At 42.9% G+C, this 25,004-nt stretch overlaps 2 protein-coding genes and 3 long non-coding RNA genes across 5 annotated transcripts; 2 read left to right on the forward strand and 3 right to left on the reverse strand.

Moving 5' to 3' along the window:
* The first annotated feature begins 271 nt into the window (after nucleotides 1-271).
* Nucleotides 272-2,368, forward strand: LOC104443721 (cysteine proteinase inhibitor). The gene is made up of 3 exons (XM_010057236.3): nucleotides 272-590; nucleotides 901-1,120; nucleotides 2,063-2,368. The coding sequence occupies exons 1-3, from the start codon at nucleotides 393-395 to the stop codon at nucleotides 2,068-2,070; spliced, it is 426 nt and encodes a 141-aa protein (XP_010055538.1). The 5' UTR covers nucleotides 272-392; the 3' UTR covers nucleotides 2,071-2,368.
* Nucleotides 2,369-4,343: 1,975 nt separating this feature from the next.
* On the reverse strand, nucleotides 4,344-8,757 carry LOC104443731 (cytochrome P450 98A2). The gene is made up of 3 exons (XM_010057247.3): nucleotides 8,209-8,757; nucleotides 5,222-5,616; nucleotides 4,344-5,104 (listed from the first exon to the last, which is right to left on the reverse strand). Exons 1-3 carry the CDS (start codon nucleotides 8,696-8,698, stop codon nucleotides 4,460-4,462), a joined length of 1,530 nt encoding a protein of 509 aa, XP_010055549.1. The 5' UTR covers nucleotides 8,699-8,757; the 3' UTR covers nucleotides 4,344-4,459.
* Nucleotides 8,758-11,118: 2,361 nt separating this feature from the next.
* On the reverse strand, nucleotides 11,119-11,600 carry LOC104443741. Its single transcript, XR_725217.3, has 2 exons — nucleotides 11,499-11,600; nucleotides 11,119-11,384 (listed from the first exon to the last, which is right to left on the reverse strand). It is a non-coding gene; the product is annotated as an uncharacterized LOC104443741 (long non-coding RNA).
* Nucleotides 11,601-18,282: 6,682 nt separating this feature from the next.
* LOC120294462 lies at nucleotides 18,283-20,613 on the reverse strand. The gene is made up of 2 exons (XR_005551752.1): nucleotides 19,715-20,613; nucleotides 18,283-18,463 (listed from the first exon to the last, which is right to left on the reverse strand). It is a non-coding gene; the product is annotated as an uncharacterized LOC120294462 (long non-coding RNA).
* A 2,398-nt stretch (nucleotides 20,614-23,011) lies between these two features.
* Nucleotides 23,012-24,432, forward strand: LOC120294467. The gene is made up of 2 exons (XR_005551753.1): nucleotides 23,012-23,115; nucleotides 23,955-24,432. It is a non-coding gene; the product is annotated as an uncharacterized LOC120294467 (long non-coding RNA).
* The last annotated feature ends 572 nt before the right edge of the window (nucleotides 24,433-25,004 follow it).

Here is a 25,004-nt window from a genome sequence, read left to right on the forward strand (position 1 = left end):
AATTTAGATATCATTATCATTTTTTCTAAGAAAGAAAGATGGAGAAGGGAAATGAAGATTTACGGCCAAGAACACAGCCTGCAATGCGCTGATCCGGCCCATTGTCACCACCACGGAACCCATCAAGATTCCATCGTGGGTATCACTCCAGTCTCCATTCGTTGACCGGCACGCAGATTCCTCCGAAACGATGTCGACTTTGACACTGTTCCTTAGCCGCTACGCCATCCGGCAACCACCATTCAAGAAGGGCCCCCCACCCCATAAGTCACGCAAAGGCTCTCGATCCGTTTATCTCGTCGTCTTGAAAAGAAAGGGAGAATTTTTACAGAGGAGAATCCAAACTCGTGCGGTGCGGGGAGGAGAAAGATCGCTTTTTTACCAGAATCCCGATGAAGCTCAACAGGTTCTGCGTCGCCTTGGCGCTTGTGGCGGCGGTCCTGTGCGCGTCGAGCGAGGTGGGTCTGTGCGGAGAAGGCCAGATCATAAGGATGAAGCCCGGCGGGGTCCACAACTGCAAGGGTAGCCAGAACAGCGCCCAGATCGAGGGCCTTGCTCGTTTCGCTGTCGAGGAGCACAATAAAAATGAGGTCTTTCTAATTTTCCCCCCCGCTTTTGATTTTCTCATTTTTCTTTGGTTCTTGCCCTTTTTTCGTTTCCTTAGATTGAGGTCTGGTTGGCCTTTGATAAGGTAATCTGATCGAGCATGTGTTTGACTTTAGTAATCCATTTTTCTGGTGATTTGTTTGGATTTCTTTCTGGGATTGCCTTGTTCTAATTGCATAATAATTGTTGGAGCATCATTTAGACTTCAGTTATAGCCTTAATTGTTCATTATATCGGATTGCTGCGTTTGATTTCCTCTTTGACTCTTCTTTTGTGTCATTCGATTCATCGCAGAATGCGCTTCTCGAGTTTGCTCGTGTGTTGAAGGCCAAAGAGCAGGTAGTTGCCGGGACTTTGTACCATCTTACCCTTGAGGCTGTTGATGCCGGCAAGAAGAAGATCTATGAAGCGAAAGTGTGGGTGAAGCCGTGGATGAACTTCAAGCAGCTGCAGGAGTTCAAGTATGCTGAGGACGTGCCTGCCTCCAAGGCTTCTGGCCTCGGCGTTAAGCGAGGTATTGGGCTAACCACAAATGAACTTGTTTGGCCATGACTTTACTTGGCCGTGGATTGTCCATTTCCAGGACGACCGATTTAAAATTGACAAAAAGAAAAGATTCATTGCCCGTTGTGACATTAGCATGATCAGGATTAGAGCTGCTTGATGTGGAATATTTTACTTGATTGCATGGGGGGTTTAACTGTGCATAAAATTTACAGAATGTAGCCTATCATACCATAGGCATCCAAGGTGGAAGGAAAGTTTTGAATTTGGTTGGTGATTTCAAAAATTTCGGATATTGAGGTGACTATTGTTAGTCGTAATTATTTCAGAGGCTCCGACAGTCTGTGCCGAAACTCTCCGCTGTTGTGAATATTCAAATTCATCTTATGGCTTCAGAGAGCTAATTCAAATTTAACTGCATATTCTCATCTCCATCTTTCTCTGCCTACTATTTATGTCAATATGAGCCTCGAAAAATTGTGTAATGAGTACGCATATCTTTATATCTGGACAATGCAACATGTCATTTTGCAACTCATCTGCATTCCCTCTCTTTTACTATGTAATTCTCTGCCGAGTTTAAACTTAAGTGCAATCAAAACATAGCTTTTCATATGGTCTAATGAGACATTTTGTTATGCTTTCCCAACCCCTCAAACTCCAAACTCCTAATAATGTTTCCCAAGACCAACTCTAGCTTTCCTCTTTACAAGTATTTCTTGGTTTTCTGTTTAAGCTCGATACAGTGTCTGGGGTTGGGGGATTTTTCCAGTGGTAACTTAAGCCAGTGCTCTAGTGGCCATGGCTGAAGCTCATGAGGCGAGTGAATGCTAGCAGTTGCATGCATTGTTTAGCCACATGAGAAAAAACAAGTAGACAATAAGCAGCCCCGAGCAGTGGCTTCTTTTTTTCGTTGTTGGGTATCTGATTGAAACCTCTTCTTAATGTGTAGGTCACTGAGAGTTCTGCCAGATCTCAGTTGCTTCCGAAGGTGGGGAGGGGGAAGCAAGGAGAAAGACTAGACGTTATCTATATCAATGGGTGGAGTGGATACACTCCCTGTTAGAATAATTACGAGGTATGTGTTGAAGAATTTGTGGACGCGTATAGTAAATTGAGTCCATATGCAGAAGAGCACCGTCTAGCTCTTTGATGTATGAGAAATCACGTCAAATTCGGGAAAACAGTACCCTATTCAGCGACTATGTACATATAAAGTTAATACTTTGTATGATCTTGCATCTATAGTTTGTTTATATGGCTTTGCTTCCTTCTAGCATGTCTGATTTGTTGAACTGTTTCTAATGAAGCTTCGCCTAACCAGCAATTCCTAAGACTGTGATACATGGTGGAGTATGTTTTAGAACTCTTTCTTGCTCTCGGGCCTTGGCTTTATTGAGTAATTGTCTAGGGAGCTTATCCATGGCAAGAATGAGAGCATCCATACAGACCTAAAAGAGGAAGTTATCATCTATGATTTCCAGAGACTTAAAAGAATGGAAGAGAACATCATTCAGAATATATTACTCTTTCGAACCCTGTATAAAAGAAAATATTAACTTCTTTTTTTTTTTTAACTTTATAATTGAAGAGAAATAATCACCAACCTTTGCATCGGCGAAGGCTGTTTTCAACTAGGCAATCGTTGGATCACAAATTTGTGCAGACATTTGGTAAATGAGACATCAGAGAGACCCCCACGACGTAATCTTATACGTAACTCAGTTTCTTCACTCCTACTCCACAATTTCGAACAATCAAAACTAGCAAGGGGTTCTCTCTTCACACACAATTGCGTACAATGAAGAAATCGACATTTGGGTGAATGACGAGCCCTTGATCATGACTCGTTGGATCAACAAGGTTGAGCACCTCAACTGTGTCCGGCTCATCAAACTTGTCGTCAGATTAAATCATGTGATGGTGCAATCGGGTTAAAAACTACTTTGATTATTGGCAATTTCTGCCCTCTTCTTCTTTATGAAGAAGGATTAGTGAGAAATATTGCAAATCGAATATGATTGTTTTCAATTTATCTCTGAAGACCATGTGTTTCCTAGAACTAATCATAAGTGTAAACGTTCTGATCAGATTGCTATAAGATACAGATATTTCCCTCCAACCAAGAAGTATAATCCATATAAAAACTGTAACCCCTCTAGTTTAGCATGAAAAATTAGAACTTCCTAGTTTTAATTTTTGGTGGGTTCGACTGATTACTCAACTTGCATTTGAGCTCGAGTTGAGAGGGCCAATTGTAATTACTTGTCATCCTCTTTGAATTCCTTTGGCGTAAGACTAGCCCCGGTATAAAATGGTAAGTAGGAAGGAACTCTTGTGCGAACGATTTGTTTTCTTTTTCCCCAGTGTAGAGAGAGACCATTTTTTCATACTCACAAGAGTCGATGTTTCGGCAGTCACTGTGCATTTGACAGCGGTGGCCACAAGCGTCGTCTCCCCTCACGAGCAACCTTATTAAGCTTTGTGATCATTCAATCATCTTGCCGACACCGTCGGTCGGGGCCGATCATACTTTTGCTTCCGACTTGTATTTTCATAGGCGCTCTGTTTCCCATGATGCTCTTAATGTCCTGTTTTCATCATGCCATACTTTACATTCGCCATCTGTTTTGCTGGTAATTTACTGTCAAGTTTATGCCATACTTACCATGATATGCTTTGAATGGATGAACTAGTCTTTCGATTCATATAAGGATCGCCTTTTCGACGAAGTCTCCCATTTCCTTATACAGTTGGACGCAAATTGTGCAATCTCAATATCTCCATAACTAGAACAAGAACATAAATAATTGAGTAGAAAGATTAACGCATTCATCGAACATAAAGCGGAAGCAGAAAATGGATTACCCACTCATCAAGGAGATCCATTGTTCTTGAAGCGGAAGTGTAAATACAATGTTCCACACGTAAGTCATTCTCCTTTATTGCCCTCTGTATCACTGGCTCAATGAGGCATAGCATTAGGTAAACGCCTCTTAGGTGAGGATACAGGTGAGAGTTTCCAGCCAGTCCCCCTTATTATAGGCCAGGCTCAACTCGGCCCACACTAGCTAGTCCATATTAGACTAATTAAAAAATCTTCTATCTCACTTTAAATCAATCATGTTTTACGATAACCGTAAAAACAGTAAATTACAATATCAATTAATTTAGTCCACATTAAGAAAACTCTTACATATATAACTCTTGCACTTCCCAGATCGTAAATCTCGTTATACAAACCATCTTTCAGGTTCATGAATCCACGACGATGACAAACTTCCAAATTTTACAATCTTCTCATAAAGTTCAAAAATCCTGTAATTTAAAACAGTTAAAAGAGGGAAAATTACATTTCATACGGCACGCGTTTGTACAGTTCGGAGGGTAGCCTAGGCGTGGCCACGGATTGCACAGGCGTCGACATGTACATGACCAGCCCAGGGTTCTCGGACATGTCGATCTCCTCCGGCTTTGTCCCTTGCGGTGGAGTCCAGACGAAATGGTGCAGCAGATGGCCCAGCATGGACGTGACCAGGTTGATCCCGAGCTGTGCGCCAGGGCACACCCGCCTGCCCGCGCCAAACGGGAGCAGCCTGAAGTCGTGGCCCTTCATGTCCACATCTTCCTCGAGGAACCGCTCGGGCCTGAACTCGAGCGGGCTATTCCAGACGGCCGGGTCGCGGGCGATGGCCCACACATTCACGTGGACGCTCGACCCCTTGGGAATGTCGTAGCCGCCGATCTTGACGTGGGAGTTGGACCGGTGGGGGAGCATCAGCGGGGTCGGAGGGTGCAGCCGGAGCGCTTCCTTAGCAATGCACTGGAGGTAAGGGAGGTTCGAGAAGTCGGACTCAGTCACCACACGCTCGAACCCGACGACCCGGTCGAGCTCCTCTTGGGCCTTCTGTTGAACCCTCGGGTTCTTGATCAGCTCGGCCATCGCCCACTCCACTGAAATAACAGTAGTGTCCATGCCTGCTGTGATCATGTCCTGCATATGGTATGGACCATGCAGTTAGTTCCAATGCCAAGGAAATTCCTAGAATCTGCAGTAGATCATTTGGTTTCGGGACTAAACCAGGTGTCCAGAGCCGGTCGTTAAACTTACCCAGAGGAGTCCTATGATGGTATCTTCGCTGAGGTCGTATTTGTCCTTGAGGGTGAGCAGGGCGTCGACGAAATGCTGCTTGGCCCCGCTCTTCTGGCGGGCTACCGTGTGCTCCTCCATGATGGCCCGGGTGAGGCGGTCCCTCCTCGCACTGTGCTTGGCGAACGGCTCCTCCTCCAGCGGGTACATCCAGCGGAGCCACGGGATGTGCTCCGCCATGACGAGCGATGCGCCAAGCTTCACCCCGTTGGACACGATCCCCTTGAACTCGAGGCCCTGCCCTTCTATCACGCCCTCGGCGTTCATGAACCTCTTCCCGAACACCAGCCTCGTTATGTTGTTTAAGGCAACCGCCCCCAGGTACTTCTTCACCAGCACGGTCTTCCTCGAATTATCTGCACCCACATAGCAAATCGTTCTGGTCTTAACACTGCTGATTCGACTCGGAATCATTTACCATATCAAGCATAGTAACTTACTTAAAGCAGAAAAAGCAGCCGAGTTTCCCAAGAAGAACGTGTTCAATGCGCTAATATCGTTCAAGAAGAAGCTAAAAGCAATCCTTATTTCCACCTAAACGATGCCGAAACGATAGGTTGAAACGAGAACAGGACGAACATGGCCCTCGACGTGGCCAAGTCATGAGTTACTACGTATCCACATCATGACTTTGCTAAAGGAGAAGCAAAGAGGGAGTAATCTCAAATCTCGTGAATTGGGTTGAATAGACAGAACAATCTCAACTCCCCAAAGAGAGAGAGAGAGAGAGAGAGAGAAGATGATGATAGCTTGAAATATTTCTGGTCCCGATGCCGTCAATCATAATTGATTTTTCTTCTCTTAGAAACCCACAGCACGGCATCATTAATGGAAGAGAGATAAGCTTTGAGGGTCGACATCCACGAGTTCAATGATTAAGTGGCGAGCTGTGTCTTAAATTCATTCACGGAAAGAGAAGTTGGCAGAAATTGACTTTGCCAAATTGCACTTTGCGTACATGGACCAAGCGTTCGATCTTCCCTATCACCTAATGTAAACAATCTCGTGTTTGGACTACCTAAGATCTAGTAGGGCATTCGTGCACTCCGATTTTGTGCCATTTGCTGGGAAATGGAGAAATCCGAGTGTTTCAAGTTGGTGGTGGCAACCGACTATTTAATAGTCACATTCAATGAAGAAGGGCCCTATATTAAAATATCAGTTCACCCCTTCCTCTTTTTGTAAAATTTATCGATAACAAATTCGAATTTAATCGTGGCTAATAAAGAAAAGAAATTTCATTTCAAATATATTGATGAAATTTTTTTACTTTAAAAATGATGAAAATTTATTATTTGGGTGGATAATGCTTTTTCTCCCCCGAGTACTTGTTGAGAGGCAACTGTAAAAACTCAAAGCTATGATTTCTGGCACCCATTCCAGGTTGAATTTGTCAGATCTCGCTGACCAAATGACTTGAACCTTTTAAATTGCTACGACTGAAGAAGAGAAGTGGATAAAATGGCAAAACCACCTCGAGATGGAAAGGGTCCCATTATTCAAGACTTGAGCAGGTCTTTAAACTGCTTCACCCTAAACAAGCCATTCCATGGTACCTTTCCCCCACAAGCCATTTACAGGCAAATGAGGGGAAGGAACGCAGGATAAAGGTCCCACTAGGCTCTCCGGCCATAGTATTACTAACGTTGGGATTCCGCCTAGAGGGAGGTCACTGCCTTCTTCTAGCATACTAAGCTGGTAAACCCCCAATAAAAGGTCCCGGGAGGTGGCAGCCTCCTAGGGTGGCTGGCCGACAAAATCATCTTTGGATGGAAATGGTCCCGTTATTCATGTACTAAACTTTTATTGATCATGATCATGACAAACTTCGTTTTTGCATCGGCAAACGTCGACTTTAACAAGGAGGAAAATCTACCCCTTCACGCCACTATTTTTTGGACCGAACGAGTGGCTATTCTATTCGAAAACAGATTTACGACTTAGACTTCAACTTAGGATACATTTGTTTGTGTTTCTATTAAAAAGTTGTTCTAAGAAACAGAAATAGAAAAAAACTATTTCCATTCTATGGAATTATTTTTTACGAGAAAAACGCATTTGGTAAACTTGTTCCGAAAATAAAAAAAGAATCAAAACACATTTAGTAAATTTATGTTCTTTTTTTTTTGTTTCTTTTAATTTTTTAATATTTTCATTTTATTTTTTCTTTCTTTCTTCTTTTGGCCGGTCGCCGGCCTTAGCCATGGTCGATGGCCTTACTCAGCCATGGTGAGGCTCGCGACCCCAAGCAAGGCCGAGCTCACCCAGCCACCGATTGCCACAGTGGTGGCTCGGCGAGGCCGAGCTCGGGCCACCGCCGGTGGGCTGGGCGAGCTTGGCCTCGCGGATTTGGGTGAGCTTAAGCTCGCTCAGCCAAGGTAAGGTTGAGCCTCGTCAGGGGCCAGCGACACTTGGCCGGGGCTAGCGACGCTCTTACGAGGTCGCCGTCCCTCGACGGCCGGTCGCGGGCCATGGTTGAGGCCGGCGACCGGCCAAAAAAAAAGAATAAGAAAAAAATAGGAGAGGAAAATTTATTCTTAAAAATTGTTTTATAAATAAAAAATAAATTTTTTTAAATAACAAAAATAAGTTTTTTTTTTTCTTGTTTATGTTATAAACATGTTCCGAGAACAAAAAAACAGATTTGAAACAAAAACGTAAGCAAATGCGTTTTTATTCTTTTTTGTTCGGGACAAAAAAACAAAATTTTGTTCATAAATAGAAAGAAAAAACACAACCTTAGAATCCATTATAAGATTCGTATAGAAAATCATTTTGTAGAGCGCGGCGTGATGGGTTTCTTCCGTCGTTTGGACGTGGTTCGTTTGTTTCAATACAGTTCTTCGCATTACTCACGTTCAAGTTCGGTAGATCAGTCTTCTCTTTGATGCAGAACGGAAGAAAAGAAGGCTGCGAATGCTAAAAAGAAAAGGAGGAGGAGAAGTTACCGGGGTTGGTGCAATCCTTGAAGATGGACTCGACCATGGCGGTGACCTCGTCCTCCCGGATGGGGCGGAGGGCCTCGAGCCGCTTGGGGTTGAAGAGCTCCAGCGTGCACACCTTCCTGACCTTCACGTAGTGGGGGCCGTAGTCGGCCCATATGAGGTCCAGGCCGTCCTTGCTGAACTTGGCGGTCGCTCGGCTTCGGTGCCGGTCCGCCAACTGCTGGTCGTGCTCCTTGAGCACCTCCTTGGCCAGCTCCGAGCTCGACACGACCACGTTCAGGGAGGAACCGAACCAGACCGATATGATGGGCCCATAGGCCTGGGACCACTCCGCGAAGCACCGGCACCGCACGGGCTTGATGTCATAGAGGTTGCCGACCACCGGCCAGGCCCGCGGCCCCGGCGGGAGCTTGAACCGGAGCCGCTGGTAGAGCTGGTGGGCGAGGAGGAGGAGGAGGACGGGGATGGAGAGGAGGATCAGTGGGAGAGCCATTGGCGTGGGATCTCTCTCTGGGGTGGAGAGGTGAGAAGAGATGATGGGTGGATCGTAGGAGGGAGGTCGTTGATAAGTCATTTTTATTAATTTTAGAAAATACAACATTTTTTTATTATTTTTTCCCCTTTATGATGATGTGACTAAAATTTAAGTATCATAAATTAAAAATTCATGAGCAATTTAATGTGTTAAATTAAAATTCATGGGCCATTTACATTCTGGTCCCAGAAATTTAATTCCGGTGGGCTATCTTCTAAAGGTGGGTCCGGTGGGAGAAGGCCGAGCTACTTTTCCTCCCCCACCACACGTGACACTTCCCCTTCCTCCCTCAAGAAAATATTATGTCTCACGTTCCAGCCCGACAAACAAGAAGGAAAGAATATTAGGTGCGCCCGGCGCTCCACGTCACCGTGTGCCCCGCCCAATCAGGATGCGACACGTGTCGCCACGTGGAGCCGGGTCCCACTTTTTCTTTTAGCCAAATTTTTACCGCGTCCTTCTCTCTCTTCATTAATGACTGCGTCCTTTTCTCCTATTTGCACGCAAGCCGTCCCTTCCCCTTCCCCTCGCGTTCTCTTTCAAAATTTTTTGTTCTGCATTTTTCTCCATGAAACCTGCAACCTCATGAGAAAATATTAGGACACCCCTAGCTGACAACACATCCAAAGATCTAAGTCCAAGCTAGACCCTATGTGCTATGCAACGTATCAAAAGAACAGGAATCAAACGCTCCACCAATCCATCATTATCCTTATAATGCACATATGATGCCATTACCCCACAAATTCTGACCGTTCTCTTTCTTTAGTTCATCTCACTTTCTTTGATGCGGCTACAGTTTTGTTGCCTTCGCTAAAAAGGGGTCATTTAAAAGAAAAGGAAAGAGAAATGGCTTACATTTTTTTTTTTTTTTGGTAAAGAAAATGGCTTACATGTTCATCACTCATCTTTCTGAAACAAAATCTTTTTGTCCAAATTGACTCGCCTTCTTCAGCTGCTGGAAGCACCAGCTTCTCCACATTCAGTGAACAAAATAACCCCTTGATACAAGAGAATAGTGCTTGGAAGTAACCCTGGAAAAAAATATGTATAAATAAGTCAAAATACTCCAAAAAAACAGGACCTTAGGGACTAGCAGCCAGAGACTAAAAAGAACAGCGAATTTCTCACTTTTCCCTTATGCTCTCTACTTGAAGCAACCAAAGGAAACTTAGGGTGAGTTTGTTTGTGTTTCTATTCAAAAATTGTTCCAATAAACAGAAATAAAAAAAACAAAACTATTTTTGTTCCGGAGAATAGTTTTTGAACAAAATAACGCGTTTGGTAACTGTAAAAAATTTCTGTTCCTAGAATAGAAAAAGAACAGAAACATGTTTGGTAACTACATTTAATTTATGTTCCTGGAATAGAAAAAGAACATAAACACGTTTGGTAATTGTAAAAAAAATTTGTTCCAAATTTTTCAAAAGTGCTTTTTTTTTATTTATAAATAAAATTAAACTTGGTATTGAATTCTCATTCTCATAAAATGCTCATCAATTTAATTTTGTTCATGGTGAGTGAAGACAAACATTCTGAATATGATCATATGGCCATACTTAGTAGAAAATTTTGTAAGTAAAGTTTGCACCAAATTTTTCTCAATTGCTTTTTTTTATTTATTATAAATAAAGTGTAAACTTGGTATTGAATTCTCATTCTCATGAAATGCTCATCAATTTAATTTTAAATTCTATCTCCAATCCAATTGCTCAACTCAAAAAATAACCGCTTTCAATCTATTATATTTTCTCCCCATATTTATTCTACTTTTACAATGATTCACCTAAAATCTTTAGTATACAAAAAGGAAAAACTTTCAAAAATATTTTCATTCCTCGTGCAGTGTGAATCTGAACTTAAGCAGCCTCCAGGGAGCAAATTTTGCCTTCATCTAATTAATACCGAGGTTTCGATTTTCCTCGTAGCTAAAAGCACATGATATCAAGAAAAATCGAGAAAAAGATATTAAAAAGAAAAAAAAAAAAAAAAAAATACAGGCGAAGAGGCATAAGAACAAACCCTCCCCCATCGGACTCGGTTTATCAAGGTCAAGCTCGAGCTAACCGAAGGAGAAACAATGAACAATTCAACCACGGCAAGAAAGGCAGCTTTGCCGAAGTCAATTGATGCCACAGCAACTCGAAAAAAGAAGAAGTGAAGATTCAGCAATTAGAAACACTCGCAGGATGTAGATGTATAGAGGGCCAATTGAAACAATCACACGGCCTTCCAAAAAGCTCCACACATATCAAAGAGATCTTTCACTCATTGAGCATCAGCAGTCTGATCAGGAAAGCTCTAGCTTAAATTTGTTGCCAACAGATGTTCCCTCTTTAATTATGTGAGATGCAGAGCGATTCAGAAACACAAACACAAGCACAAGGTTCAATTCTTTATAGTATTGGAAAAATGAATTCTTAGAACAATGCCAAATGAAACAACTAAAGATGGGTTACAGTAGCTGCATCTCACATTAGCTTGATATTTAAGATTTTCCCTGTCAACAGCGGAGTGCCTTTTTCATGAGGCACCCTCCTTGCCCAAACCCATAAATCTACGAATGCTAGACCAAAATCTCATGGCATCAGGACGTCGACAACCTAAGAGTCACCAGGCATGTTCTTAATGATATCCGAATCACCTGAAGACGATAGAAACAAGATCGATATAAGTGTTTAGTAGAAGTGCATAACAGTGTTGTTGAACCATTAGCATAAAAAAGTTGACTCTAGAATAGCAGAAGCCATCTTCATACCTGGGTCAATGATGCTAAGGCAGCATACCCGGAAATATTTTCCACAAGCTATGCCCAAGTCTACATTGTCTGGCACATAAAAATGGAGACAAATTCAATTTTGAATCCTTTCATGGTTTAAGGAAAAAGGAGTTCGAGTGACAATCGGGAAAAGAACGCTTCAAGTGCCATAACTTTGGCTAAATGGACACTTAAGTGCCATAATTTACGAAACGTACACTTAAGTGCCAAATTCGAAAAAAAAAACGGATTACTTGAGTGCCACTCTGGCCAAAGTCCGACCAAAACGCCAACGTGGCGTTTTCCGGCGGACGCGCCCAAAACGACGCCGTTTTGCACGGCGACGTGGCCAAAACGGCGTCGTTTTGGGCGACGTGGTAAAAAAGAAAATTAAAAAATTAATTAAATTAATTTTAAAATTAAATTTAGTTAAAATATTTAAAAATAATAATTTTAAAATTAAATTTATTTTATATATTTTAAAAAATAATAATTTAAAAAACTTTTAAAAAAAAATTTAAAAAAAAAAAAAAGGGAATGGGGAGGCGGGCCGAGGGATCGGCCCTCCCGCCGCCGTCGCCGCCCGCCACCGTCGGGAAGGGCCGGCGACGGCGGGGGGAGGGTCGGCGGCCCTCGCCCGGCCGGGCCAAGGGCCGCCGCTCGCCGGGGTCGCCCCGGCGGGCGGCGGCCTTGGCCCGGCCGGGCGAGGGCCGCGCGCCCCCAGATCCAGTGGGGTGAGGGCTCGCGACCCTCGCCCGGATCCAGCGGTGAGGGCTCGTGAGCCCTCGCCGTCGGGTCGCCGGCCCGGCTAGGGCCCGGCGACCCCGGCCGACCCTCCCCCGCCGTCGCCGGCTCTTCTCGGCGGTGGTGGCGGCTAGGGCGATCCTCGGCCCGCCTCCCCGTTCCCCTTTTTTTTTTTTTTTTAATTTTTTTTAAAGTTTTTTTAAATTTTTAAATGATTATTTTTAAAATATTTTAACTAAATTTAAATTTAAATTTAATTTAATTAATTTTTTTTTTATTTATTTTTTCCACGTCAACCGAAACGACGCCGTTTTGGCCATGCTTCGCCGGAAAAACGCCACGTTGGCGTTTTGGCCGGATTGGCACTCAAGTGATCACTTTTACTCCGATTTTAGCACTTAAGTGTACTTTTCGTAAGTTATGGCACTTAAGTGTCCTTTTGGCCAAAGTTATGGCACTTGAGGGGTCCGCGAGTCAGTGACAATCATATGAGCAACAGTCAATCCATGAAGCAATCAAAATTCCTAGATCAACATGCTCCATCAACCAAGAAAACTATCTTTTTACCTTAACCCACTTTATCTAAGTTTGTTTGACGAAAAACAAGCTTATGCAAATTCATTATCTCGAAATCCTAATGATAATTGACAGCATTAGGTTGACTGGGTTTTTCTGAGACTTTCCACCTACACTTGGTAGGAGAGGGTCGCTATGTATAGTCATATAGAAACACATAGTTTTGCCCCAGCCTAATTAAGTTGCCAAAATCCATTAAGAGGGAAAAGGCTCGAGTGATGATATGGATTCGACTCAAAGTACAGGCGGAATCGATTGATAATTGATGATCAAGTGGAAATATATGCATAGAAACTATGAAAAAATCGGCTTTGCTCGCTCGAGTGAGCAGAATGCTGCTGCTCGCGACGCTCGCTCGAGCGAGCAGCCGTCACCCAGATCTGCCGCAGATCTGGGTGAGCAATGCTTGCTCGGGGCTCGAGCACGAGGGCTCGCTCGAGCGAGCGTCTCGCAGATCTGGGCAAGCGCTGGCTCGAGTGAGCTGTCGCGCTCGAGCCTCGAGCAGCCGTTGCCCAGATCTACGAGGGGTGGCTCTCGCCGAAGCCCTCGTCAAACAGTGAAGGAGGAGCAGCAGTTGGTGAGCGCAGAAACTTACCTCGAATCAGAAACTTCAGCTGGTGAAGGAGCAGCAGTTGTCGGCGCCGGAGAGTCTGCCGAGTGGGGAGGCGCCGGAGAGAATGACCAGTTGGGAGGCGTCGGATCGCTCGACGGTGGAAAACCTGTGAGAGACGCCGGAAAAGGGAGAAACTCGCGCAGGGCACGAAAGCGAGAAACACAAAAGAAACAAGTTTTTTTTTTTTCGTTTTTGTTATTTTCGGCCCTTCAAAAAGTGTTTCTAGAACAAAAAAAATAATTTGTTTCTTTTTTGTTCCAATTTTGTTCCGGGAACAAAAAAACAGTTTTTGAACAAAAATGCAAACAAACACGTTTCTGTTCTTTTTTTTTTCCCGGGAACAAAAAAAACAAAGATTTTGTAAACAAAAAAAAAAGAACATAAACATGCATGCCCTTCGCAACCTCCCTCCCAAAAATCCTAAGAAGACCAGCTGACACAACAACAGACCTGCACATGAGCCCAACCTTTTCCATGAGGAATTACTCACAATATCATGGTAGGGAAACAATTACATGTAAGACTGCATGAAAAGAAGAACTTTAACACACTAACATACTTCACTGCTGAAACTACGCAATAAATTCCTCTTTTGTTTTTGGGTTTCTCTTTTAAGAGCACCAAGAACCATTCAAGGTATAGTCAAAGATAACCCTTTGATGTTCTTCAGATTCTTGATTGCAACAAATGGTATTTCCCATCACTTAGGGGGGAAACAAAAGCAACCCAAATTTTTTTACCGATTCCAAAGGGCAGTAATCACCAATGCAGATCCCTACAACCTATCCAAAAGCCAATTCGGAGCAGATGAAATAGAAAATGAATAGTTTAAAGGGCTAACCGAGCCACTAAAACTAAATAGACATGAGCAATTGTAGCAATTAGCTAACTCTCATTCCACCTCAACAGCAGTTAAGACAAGCCCAAGCCTGGCCAATCCCAAAACTACAGTAGCAAACGCACGTACAGCGACTCGTTCCTCCATTCCCTCCACCTCAAATTTCAAGCCACCAATACGAATCACCAACCCCACTCGTTCACCCGAAATCTGAAAGGCTCGAGACTTGAGAAAGCACAAACAAACAGGAGATCCCAAAACGAGAAACGAAAGATCCAAACATGATGTGCCGGGAGAAAAAATCCCAAAGACATCCGAGCTTACCATCGCAAAACTCGACAATTTGCACAAAAACTATGAAAGGAAGAGGGATGAAGGAGAGACTTGCAGAAGAAAGGGGCTCTGTCCCTCAATCAGTCGCCATCGACATCGCAGTCATCATCCCTGCCACCGTCGCCGTCGTCATCGCCATCACCATCGCAGTCACCTTCACTGTTGCACCTCCAAGCCGACCAAGACGAGACACAAGAGGAGAGGACTTAGAGCCAGAGGAGATGGGAGTCGGGAGAGAATAAAACCGAATTTTTAATGGTTTGATTTTATCGGTTTGTGATTTGGTTCGGTTCGATTAACCGATAAAAACCGAACCAATAAAAAAATATTGATTTTTAATGAGAACCAAACCGAACCGAAAAAAACCAAATTTTTTGGTTCGGTTCGATTCAGTTTGGTTCCTAACACCCCTACCTCCAACATGCCAAATCTCTTTTTTATTCTTGGGATAAGTGTAATAGAAATCCTAAAATTTGTCATGAAAATGCAATTGAATTATAAAACTTGTAAAAAGTGCAATCAAGTCCTAAAACTTGTCAAATTGTTTGAATCGAGTCATAAAGTTAACACCGTCAGTTTTTTTAACGGAAAATACTAACGTGGCGCTGATGTGAAATTTTAAATAATTTTTCATTTTCCACATGGGTTTTTAAATTATTTTTATTCAATTATTTTAAAAAATTAGATTTAAAAACTAAAAAGAAAATCTAAAATTTATTTTAAAAATTGTTTTAAAAAAAAGGCAGCTCCTCCCTTGTCGTCGTCGCTGCATCGCCGGCCCCTCCGGCGATGGGCGTTGGCTGCCTTTTTTTTTTTTTTTTTGAACTGTTTTGTTTTTTAAATAAATTTTAACTTTTCTTTTCTAATTTTTAAATCTAATTTATATAAAAAAAATTAAAAAAGCCACATGGAAAATAAAAATTAATTTTAAATGTAACGTCAACAGTTTCGTTAAAAAAGTTGATAGTGTTAACTTTAGGATTCGATTGGAATAATTTGATAAGTTTTAGGACTTAATTGCACTTTTTTTTACAAAAAAAAAATTGCACTTTTTGCACGTTTTAGGATTTAATTGCATTTTCGTTACAAGTTTTAGGACTTTTATTGCACTTATTTCTTTATTCTTTTAGTTTCCTTCTCAAAACCCTAGCAGCACCCTTCTTCTCCTCGTCCTCACCGCACGACCCCCTCCTCTCCTCTTCCTCTCAATCTCTGCTTGCTCTCAGTCCTCATCACAATCGTTCACCGCCTCACCTCTAGCCCTTCCTCCCTCGTAGCTGCAGCCTCATTACCGATCCATCGTAGCATCACAGAGTGGCGGCCTCGCCCTCGCCTTAGTCTCCGCTATTTCTCTCACCGTCTCTCACCGTTGCAGGCTCGCCGTCGCTCATGGCCTCATCTTTGCTCCCTCGCCCTCACCACACGCGTGTCAAAACATGTCAACAAAAGTTGACCACGTGTCAACAAATTTGACACGCGGTCAACGTGTGTCCGAGCGTGTTCGAATGTGTCGACATGTCCGAGACGATCCGACACGTGTCGAACACGACACAGAAGCACGTATAACATGTCCGTGCTTCATAGCTTCCCCATATGGCACTGCAGAAATCAGTTGGAATAATAATAATGATAATAATAAAGAAAATAAAAGGGTTGTCAGGAATATTCACGAATTAACTCATATACCCGTTAGCCTCCGAACATCATCTCGCATTTAATCACTGTTCAATTTTTCTTGCCACAAATACTCGAGCTGAGAAAAAAAGAAGCCGAAATAGTATTCCTTACGCACGCATATTTGGTGAAAAACGTGGATGGCTCCAATTCGTCCCTGTGAATGGAAATACATAAGGAAAATAGAGGAAATTATTTGCTAGTGGGCTTAGGTAGGAACCAAACATATATTACACATTTGAAGTCAAATCAGCGATCATTAAGTTTTTTTTTTTTTTTTTTTTTTTTTACACACGTTAATTTCGTGACGAGAGTTTCTTTTCTTTGTTTTTGGGGACGAGGTGGGTTTGCTAAAGTAATGGCAAAATTCACCAAAGTAAGTGGGCCTCTAAGTTTCATTTTCCGGTGATGATTTTATGGTTTGTAAACGAATGGTGTGTTTGCTTTGCATAAAACAATATTTGAGAAAACATTTTCCTCATTTTATAGTGTTTGGTTCATTTAGGAAAATGAATCAACGGAAAATATTTTTCTAATTAACAAAAAATGTTTTCCTTTCAAAGCTTAAATTCAGGAAAACAATTTCCCCTTTGAAAAGAACCGAAAAACGTTTTTAAAAATGTTTTAAGGTCATTGCTTAATGAAAATTTGTTATTAAAAAAATTCTAATTAAAATTTTTGAATTTGTTATTATTATTTATTTTCTTTTCTTTTTTCTTGTTTTCTCTTTTCTTTCTTTGCCTATGAACGTAAATCCTAACTCCTCCACCCCTCTCTCCTTCTCCTTCGCCCCCTCCCTTTCGTCACTGCCGCCGCCTCCAACCCTAGCCCCTCCTGCACTCCCGTTGGCTTTGCTCCCTCCTCTTCCTCTTCGTCGGTGTCTTTTGCACCTTCATTCTCCAATGGATTTGACTCCACACTGGCGACTTTGGCGCCGATGCTCTTCGGTACACTGTCGTCGGTCGCGTCTGGAGGATCGTCGCCCTTTGGGATGGCTCAGCCTGCCGTGAGCTCTGGTTCGCCGCCGTTCGCGTCAAGTTCCCCTTCACAATTGTTTGCCTCATTAGGGAACTCTGTTGCTTCTCTGTTCGGTGCGCCTGCGCCTTCTTCTAGTGCGAGCCTAGGTTTGTCCTTGTTTGCAATGTGTGCACCTGCGCCTCAAGCATGGTCAAGGCTCGTTGGCTTGTGCTTGTGCTTGGAGTTCAGTCAAGCTTCAGTGAACGGAATCGTTGCAGAGGGAGGTGAGGTCATTGAAGATGGCGGTGATGGCGGTGGACAGGAGGAAGGGGCGATGGGTTAGGTGGGGAGGCGGCTGGGAGGGAAGGGAAAAAAAGGAAAAATAAATGAAAAATAAATATTTTTAAAAAAATTTCATTCTTTATTTGAGAGAAAGCATTTTCCAATGAAGTCCAAATAGGAAAAAATGTTTTCAATGATATATACCAAACAAAAGAAAACTAATCGTATTCCTAGAAAGTATTTTTCAAGAAAATATTTTTTTTAATCATTGAGTTTTCCATGAAACAAACACACCTTAAGGATTGGGGTGATTTGAGTAGCTCGGGAAACACCGAAACTCTATCAGGATCTCCCCGAGCTGGTTACTTGGTCCAAAATGCTTAGCAAGCGAGCTCGAGTGATGAACAGTGAAGTCTGAAAGCAATACATGTGTGTCCGTGGGGCTTGGAGTGAAAGAAAGTAGTGTCATCAGGCTGGATAATGCGTAGTGATTGTAGGGTGGTGCTGCAAGCCATGTGGGCTATGTCCATGAGGCCTGGGTGAGAGAAAGGATAGTGCGTCGAATGTTGGGTTAGTAATTCAAGAGATTCGAAGTGAGAGCAAGTGTGGTTCGTAAGCCCGGTGAGGTTGTCACGCCCCAAACCCCGAGCGCGTGCCCATCCCTCTCTAGTCGATAATATTTTGCGACTTCTCAAGACGAGTCGCCAACCATTTTTATTTTATTGCATATGCGAAAGTGAATAATAAATCCCCTGACAATAACCATCTTGAGATAGAAAAGTAGAATATCAAATTCACAAATTTCACACACCTTTATATACACACTGATCCATGTACAAGGTCTATGACCAAAAGACTACAACAACTGGCTTTTTAAAAAGAAGCAGTCATAACTGACCTACACTTTTGATCACCTCCTCTCAGCTCCAGGTCCTCCACTTGATGACCCTAAAAAATTGTCCCACGACGAGGTGAGATATAAATCTCAGCGAGTCCACATTCTAAACCCCGATTAGGAGGACAATATGCCTAGAGGCATCCTAACACACAATCACACATTTAACATATATGACTTATCTCGCCTCAGTTCCACCATGCAAGTCAGCACAGTTTATACACATTATGCATAAAATCAATGCATACAATAATTGAAATGCCTTACTCAACTCAATGAATCATAGGGGTCCTGATTATAGGGTCAAATCGTTATGACACGTCCCATTCCATATCACACAATTTTGTCCCATAATCCGATGCATCTATTCCACTCAACATGCATTCCAATTGGTAATTTCGCCCACTCTAAGGTACGGCCTACTAGAAATTCGGCAGTCTACTGGCGTAGCCAGGTATCGTCTCACCCCATTGAGCACAGTTACGTCTCTCAAAGACTACTTTCCCGAAGGAGTATAGGTCCAACCTCTACTGCGACCCAAAACCCAATAAATTGGTATCCCATATAGGGTAACGTCCATCCGACACAGTTCGAGGATGGGTTCATTTAACCAACACACGACCACTTAAACTCAGCTTAGGATACTGTGCATTGCACTCAAATGCCTTAATTAAAATAGTGATCTTGACTTATTTTTGTTGTATTAAAAACACTTGGTGAAAATTGTCGTGTGTGGATACACGGTTAAATTGGACCCGAAAAATTCATAACCCTCTTTTTAAAATCCCACTTATTTATATAGTATATAAAACCATTTTCGATGTTTAAAACCCAACACCCAGGATTTTCTGAATAAATGTCAAAATTCATAAATTTTGGAATAATTAACCCAATTTCCAATCAACACTCAAATTTCACAATTTAACACTCGATTGCATAAACTAACCACACGATTAATCAGTATGAAATTCCGATCATCGGCTATCTCGGCCTAATTTCCGGAAAATATTTAATAATTAAATAATTACTAAAAATGCTAACTTAGGCTAAATAATTATAATCTAACCACCTATTGAGCGAAATAATTTATTCTAAACATTCTATCTATATAACAACACACTAATATAATTAACTATAAATTTCTAACCACCTAATTACTTAATCTAACTATCTTAATTTAACTAACTAACTTAACAATTAAACTAATTACACTTAAATAAATCTAAACACCCCTTAAACGTTATTAGCCTACTAAGAAGAGTTTAGTGCATAAACTTGCTGGTTTATTATGAGAACTGATTCACCGTGACGGCGATGCGACGGTAGCTGAACTTGGGCTCGCGACGACACTAACGGGCTTGGACCGGACCTAAAATCGGCCCAACAAATCTCAGCCCAAACTGAGACTTGTTGCTGAATTGGGCTGGCTTGCTTCGCGGGCTTGGGCTTCAAATGGGCCTGACTCAAACTGAAGATGAGCTGGAAATTTCATGGGCTTCACTGGCTTCTTGGGCTGACTTCAAGTGGGCCGAATGACTCAATTGATGGGCTGCTGGACTTGAAAATTTCGCTGGGCTGGACTCCACTGGTTTGTGGGCTGAACAAAAAAGCCCAAAGATGGGCTTCAAATGGCTGGGCTTGAAGAAAACGCTTCGCTGGGCCAAGCTTCGCTGGAGGTGATGGCGAAATGCTCCGGTCAAAGATGGAGCTGAACTTGACCGAAGAAGACACGAGTTGTGGAGGGCGTGAATTGGCAGCAGCTTCGGGATGCTTGCTGGCGCGAGATGGGGAAGACCGAGGAGATGCGTGGGCGAAGCTAGCTGGCACAGGGTCAACAAATGAAAATGGAAGCAGGCTGGTGGCAAGTTCGGCAGAGGCTTCGATGGAGTTTTGACCGAGCAAAACAAAGACTGAAATGTTGGAGAAGAAGAGCATTCGGTGGACTTGGCAGGCGTGCGCGCGTGCTGGCGGTGATGCAGAAGAAAGGAACAAACAAAGTAGGGTGAGTGGAGGCGGAAATGGACGTATGGCAGGGAGCAACGAAGATGGAGGGGATTCGGTCAACACTTGGACTGCAAAGAAGGGGACGTTGAATTCGATGAAGTAAAATGGGAGCTGCAGAATCGGAGGGGATGAAGCTGCTTCGGTTTTGCTCGAAGGAAGAAGAATGAAAGCAAAGCAAGGATAGGAGACTAAAGGAAAATGAGGAAGAGATAGAGATGAAGCAAAAGTCAAGCCTAAAAAATCTATTCATCATTTCTTGGACCAAAAAGTCTTCAAGTATATCCATTCATGTCCCCCAATTATTTTTTTTGAAATATAAATTCACAATTATCCAAATTGATACCAATGTTGCACACCCCCATCCTAAGGTCCGAATTTCACTAAGTTCGAACTCTAATTTCACTTCTAATCTCTCCAAATCGAGGTCCAAATTTAATAAAGAGAGAGTCTACAAAGTTTCTACAAGTCCCTATCACCCAAAGGCTCAGCTTGGAAATTCAAATTTCCTTCGACTTAACCCATCCGAAATTCCGATATTTTTTTCCGCGACATCTGAATCGATTTTCTGTAAAAATCTCGGAATCTCCGAAAATTCTTCGGAGGATGAGTTAACGTTCCTAAAATAGATCGTGACATGACAAAATTTTCAATTTCTGAAATCGGGTTCAAATTCGCAGTTAATTTCAATTCGACGCGATTTTAGCGTGACCTAATGAAACGCGGACCACTGGAAGGGACACTTAAGTGCCATAACTTATGAAAGATATACTTAAGTGCCAAAATCGAAGCAAAATGGCTACTTGAGTGCCAACTCGGCCAAAATGCATACGTGACATTTTTCCGGCGAAGCGAGTGCAAAACTATGTTGTTTTGCACGCCGACGTGATCAAATAATACAAAAATAGCATCGTTTTGGGTTGACGTGGTAAAAAATAATTAAAAGATTAATTAAATTTAGTATAAAAATTAATTAAATTAAATAAAAAAATAAATTTATATAAAAATTAATTAAATAAATTTAGTATAAAAATTAATTAAATTAAATTTAGTATAAAAATTTTAAAATAATGATTTTAAAATTTAAAATTTAAAAAAAAAAAAATTAAAAAAATGGGGGCCGGCGACGGAGTGGGGAGGGTCGGCTAGGGTCGCCAGGGCCCCGGCTGGGGCCGGCTTCCCAGCCGACCGGCGGTGAGGGCTCGCGAGCCCTCGCCCCGCATCGGGGCAAGGGTTGTAACTTTTGCCCAGATCCAACGAGGGTCGATGACCCTCGCCCGAACGAGCCAAGGGCCATTACTCGCTGAGGCAACCCCTAGCGGGCGACAGCCCTTGGCCGGCTGGGCGAGGGCCGTCAACCTCGCCGGATTTGGGTGAAGACTGCGAGTCCTTGCCGAGGAGGAAGGGAAGCAAGCGGCGGCTAAGGAGGAGGAAGAAAAGGGGGGGAGGAGGAGAAGGAAGGCAACCGACGGCTAGGGTGGGGCCGCCGAGCCCTAACCGAGGGCCGACCCTCCCCACCTTCTGGTGATGGTGGGGAGGTGGCGGCGGCAGCGAGGGCTCAGCCCTCAGCCACCGACCGCCTTCCTCCTCCTTTATTTCTGGTTTTTTTTTTTTTTTTTTTTTAATTATTATTACTATTATCATTATCATTATTATTTTAATAAAGAAATATAAATTATTTTATTATTTTATTTTAAATTTAATTAATTTTTATATTATATTAAAATTCAAATTATGCCAAAACGATGTCGTTTTGGGTGAATTAGAGCGACTCGGCTCTCCAGGTGAGCCACCTCGACGAGAAATATTAATATTTAAATACCACGTATGATTTCCGGCTGTCTTCGCTGGATGTGGCATTCAGGTGTCCCACTTTTCTTTAAATGTTGCACTTAAGTGTACTTTTCATAAGTTATGGTATTTAAGTATCCCTTTGGGCAAAGTTATGGCATTTGTAGTGTACTTTTCTCATGACCTAACCTATCGGATAGTTTTTAAGAATTTTTAGTGTAATTGACCTATGATCGATTTATCTCGAGTCACATTATACATTTTTAACACATTGGTGACTCTTAGTTGTCATGAAAATCTCGAGATTTCAAATACGGATACCAGGTACAGAAATGACAGAAAAATCGGTCTAGTGTCGTTCGACGATAATTTTGCAATTAGGTGAAATCACCCATGTACTAATCACATATCTCCATCGACTCGATCTATCTCCGGTCTCTGATCGATTTTTGACGATGCCGTAATGACCTTATAGATCAACATGGTCGAGTAGTCGATTTCTGATCGAATTCTCAAATCTATTGCATTGAAATCCCTTAATGGCTTTCCCAAATAGTCTCGTTATCTCATGAGTAATCAACTCAGAGAAGAGCACTATCGGCGTGTTGATGAAATGCCCGATTTGTTTAATCGAAAACGAAATCTAAAAATTCAGGTTGTCATAGGGGTCGGGTGAAGTCTAGTGCGTTTTGTGAGCAAACTGTAAGTCTCAAGTGAGTAGGAGAGTGATGCGGTGAGCTGGGTAGTGTTCGGTTAGTTAAGAGGAGAGAGAGGCCACGAATGAGAGGGCGATCGAGCAAGAGAGAGAAGAGAGAGAGAGAGAGAGAGAGAGAGAGAGAGAGAGAGAGAGCCATGAATGGGAAAGAAGATGAGGTCCCAAGTCTTTGCTTTGGTCGACGAGGTCACGGTGGAGGTGAGGCCGCAAACTTAATGTCCTGAATTTGGGTTTCATGAGTAGTTCAGAATAAGCCGCGAGTTGGTGTGTTGATCCAGATTTTATAGGTGAATTGAGAATGAGGCTGTGAGCTGGCCATTATGATGTGAGATTGGTAGAAATATTTGGCTTGCTTTTATTGTTTGCATTAGTCACCTTGTGCGTACCAAATGGTCCTAAGTTAGGTTGAGAACTTCTCAACTTTCATTTATTTTGTTCACAGCATATTAAGTTAAGTCCAGTTTAAGAGACGGCGACAAAGCTTAGTCCGAGTCTCTCGAATGAGTTTAGGGTTTCATTATCTTAGTTTATGAGCTGGCTTGTGCACGGGAATTGTTTAGTGCTGCAACAAGATGAGAATACATATGTTGTGCAATTGGCCAAGAAGTCGATGGGAGGCCTCAGGTGTCGGGATGCCTGGAGAGGGGTGAAAGAGAGTGATGGTGTACTCTCCAAAGGATTGAGGAAGGTTGAATAACTCCTCAAGGGACCTCGCGATGCCAGATTGGGTGCAAGGGGTACAGGGTGGGGTGTCGTCTCCCCCTGGGTGATTGTTGTAGCCAAACTCATATAGACACGGCGATTAGATAGTTTCTTTTCTATTTTGATTCAATTATTAGTGGGAACCACACTTAATATTCCCTTTAGCACTAGATTTACCTTTGGGCGAATAGTATAAACTCCTAACCGAACCCCGTGGTTGGTACATGGCAAACTATTTACTCGTTAGTGGCCAACCCTCAAGCTAAGACTATCGGCCTACTTGCTGAGTTTTATTTTAAAACTCACACTTGTTTATGGTGTTTTTTTTTCTTCAGATTAGAAGATGTCCTCCACTCCACTTGCTGCCACCACAACTATCCTCTATGGCGCTCCATCTGATTTCGTATGGCGACAGGAGGAGATCCATGACTAGTAGTTTCCAGGCATGACCTTTGTCAAGTGTACCTCCTGCTTGACGGTGGACACAGGGGCCCCAACTGGGCCAGCATACTTGGTCTTTGTAGCCCTGTACGCACACGTGGGAGGTCGGCTGATGGGACCTCTGCCACTGTATGATGACGGTCCGAGCCATGGTAGTAGCCCAGCAGTGTAGGTGGTGATCGATGAGCGCCTAACTTTTGGGAGAGATTTTTGTTTTTTGACCATGTGTGTATATAAGTGACAAGAGGCGGGATACTTAGTGTTTGCTTTCCCTAGTGTTTTTTGTACAAATTCCCCTCCTTAGTTCCATCTCTCGTTATGTACAGAGACAAGGCTAATGATAATTAGAGTTGGAGATAGCTCAGTTTCTTATATTCTAGCCTAGTGTAATTGTTATAATTGCAATTTATTATCAAAATTTTCTTGAGTATAGTTCTCTTATTTTAGCAACGATGTACGATAAGTACTTGGAAATTGTGTGCCAGAAGTCGGCCATCATTGGCCCTAGGTGAGGGCTGGTGTTGCCTAATCGAGCCTCGCTGGCCACAGGGACCCTCACTAGGCCCGGTTGAGGCTCATTCAGATTTAGGCGACGTTGGCCCTCCCTTGGGCCTAGCGAGGGTCATCACCCCTCGCTTGGGGTTAGCAAGGCCTCACCTGGGGCTAAGGAGGCTCGTCAGCCACAGGCAAGGGCTGGTGTCGCCTAGATTTGGTTGAGTCGCACTGGCCCAAATCAAGGCGTCACCTAGATTTGGGCAAGCCTCACCAGCCCTTGCCTAGGCCGATGATGGCCTCACCTAGGCCGATGAGGGTCGGGCCCCTTCTGTCACCTAAGGCTAGCGACCTTCACCGGTCCCTTTGGTGATGGGTGATGGTGCCAGCACCCAGTCGCGTTCTTGCACCTTTCTTTTAATTTTTTTTCCTAGTTTTGTTTTTTAAAATTA

This window comes from Eucalyptus grandis, chromosome 1 (assembly GCF_016545825.1).
Source record: "Eucalyptus grandis isolate ANBG69807.140 chromosome 1, ASM1654582v1, whole genome shotgun sequence".
Classification (NCBI taxonomy): Eukaryota; Viridiplantae; Streptophyta; class Magnoliopsida; order Myrtales; family Myrtaceae; genus Eucalyptus; species Eucalyptus grandis.

Bases quoted from the DNA above. Each gene is read 5' to 3' on its own strand.
- LOC104443731 (XM_010057247.3), bottom strand. From the start codon at position 8,698: ATGGCTCTCCCACTGATCCTCCTCTCCATCCCCGTCCTCCTCCTCCTC. The intron at 5,617-8,208 runs GTAACTTCTCCT...ATGTGGGTGCAG, and splicing joins CAAGGATTGCACCAACCCCG to ATAATTCGAGGAAGACCGTG. The intron at 5,105-5,221 runs GTAAGTTTAACG...TACCATATGCAG, and splicing joins CCATCATAGGACTCCTCTGG to GACATGATCACAGCAGGCAT.
- LOC104443721 (XM_010057236.3), top strand. From the start codon at position 393: ATGAAGCTCAACAGGTTCTGCGTCGCCTTGGCGCTTGTGGCGGCGGTC. The intron at 591-900 runs GTCTTTCTAATT...GATTCATCGCAG, and splicing joins AGGAGCACAATAAAAATGAG to AATGCGCTTCTCGAGTTTGC.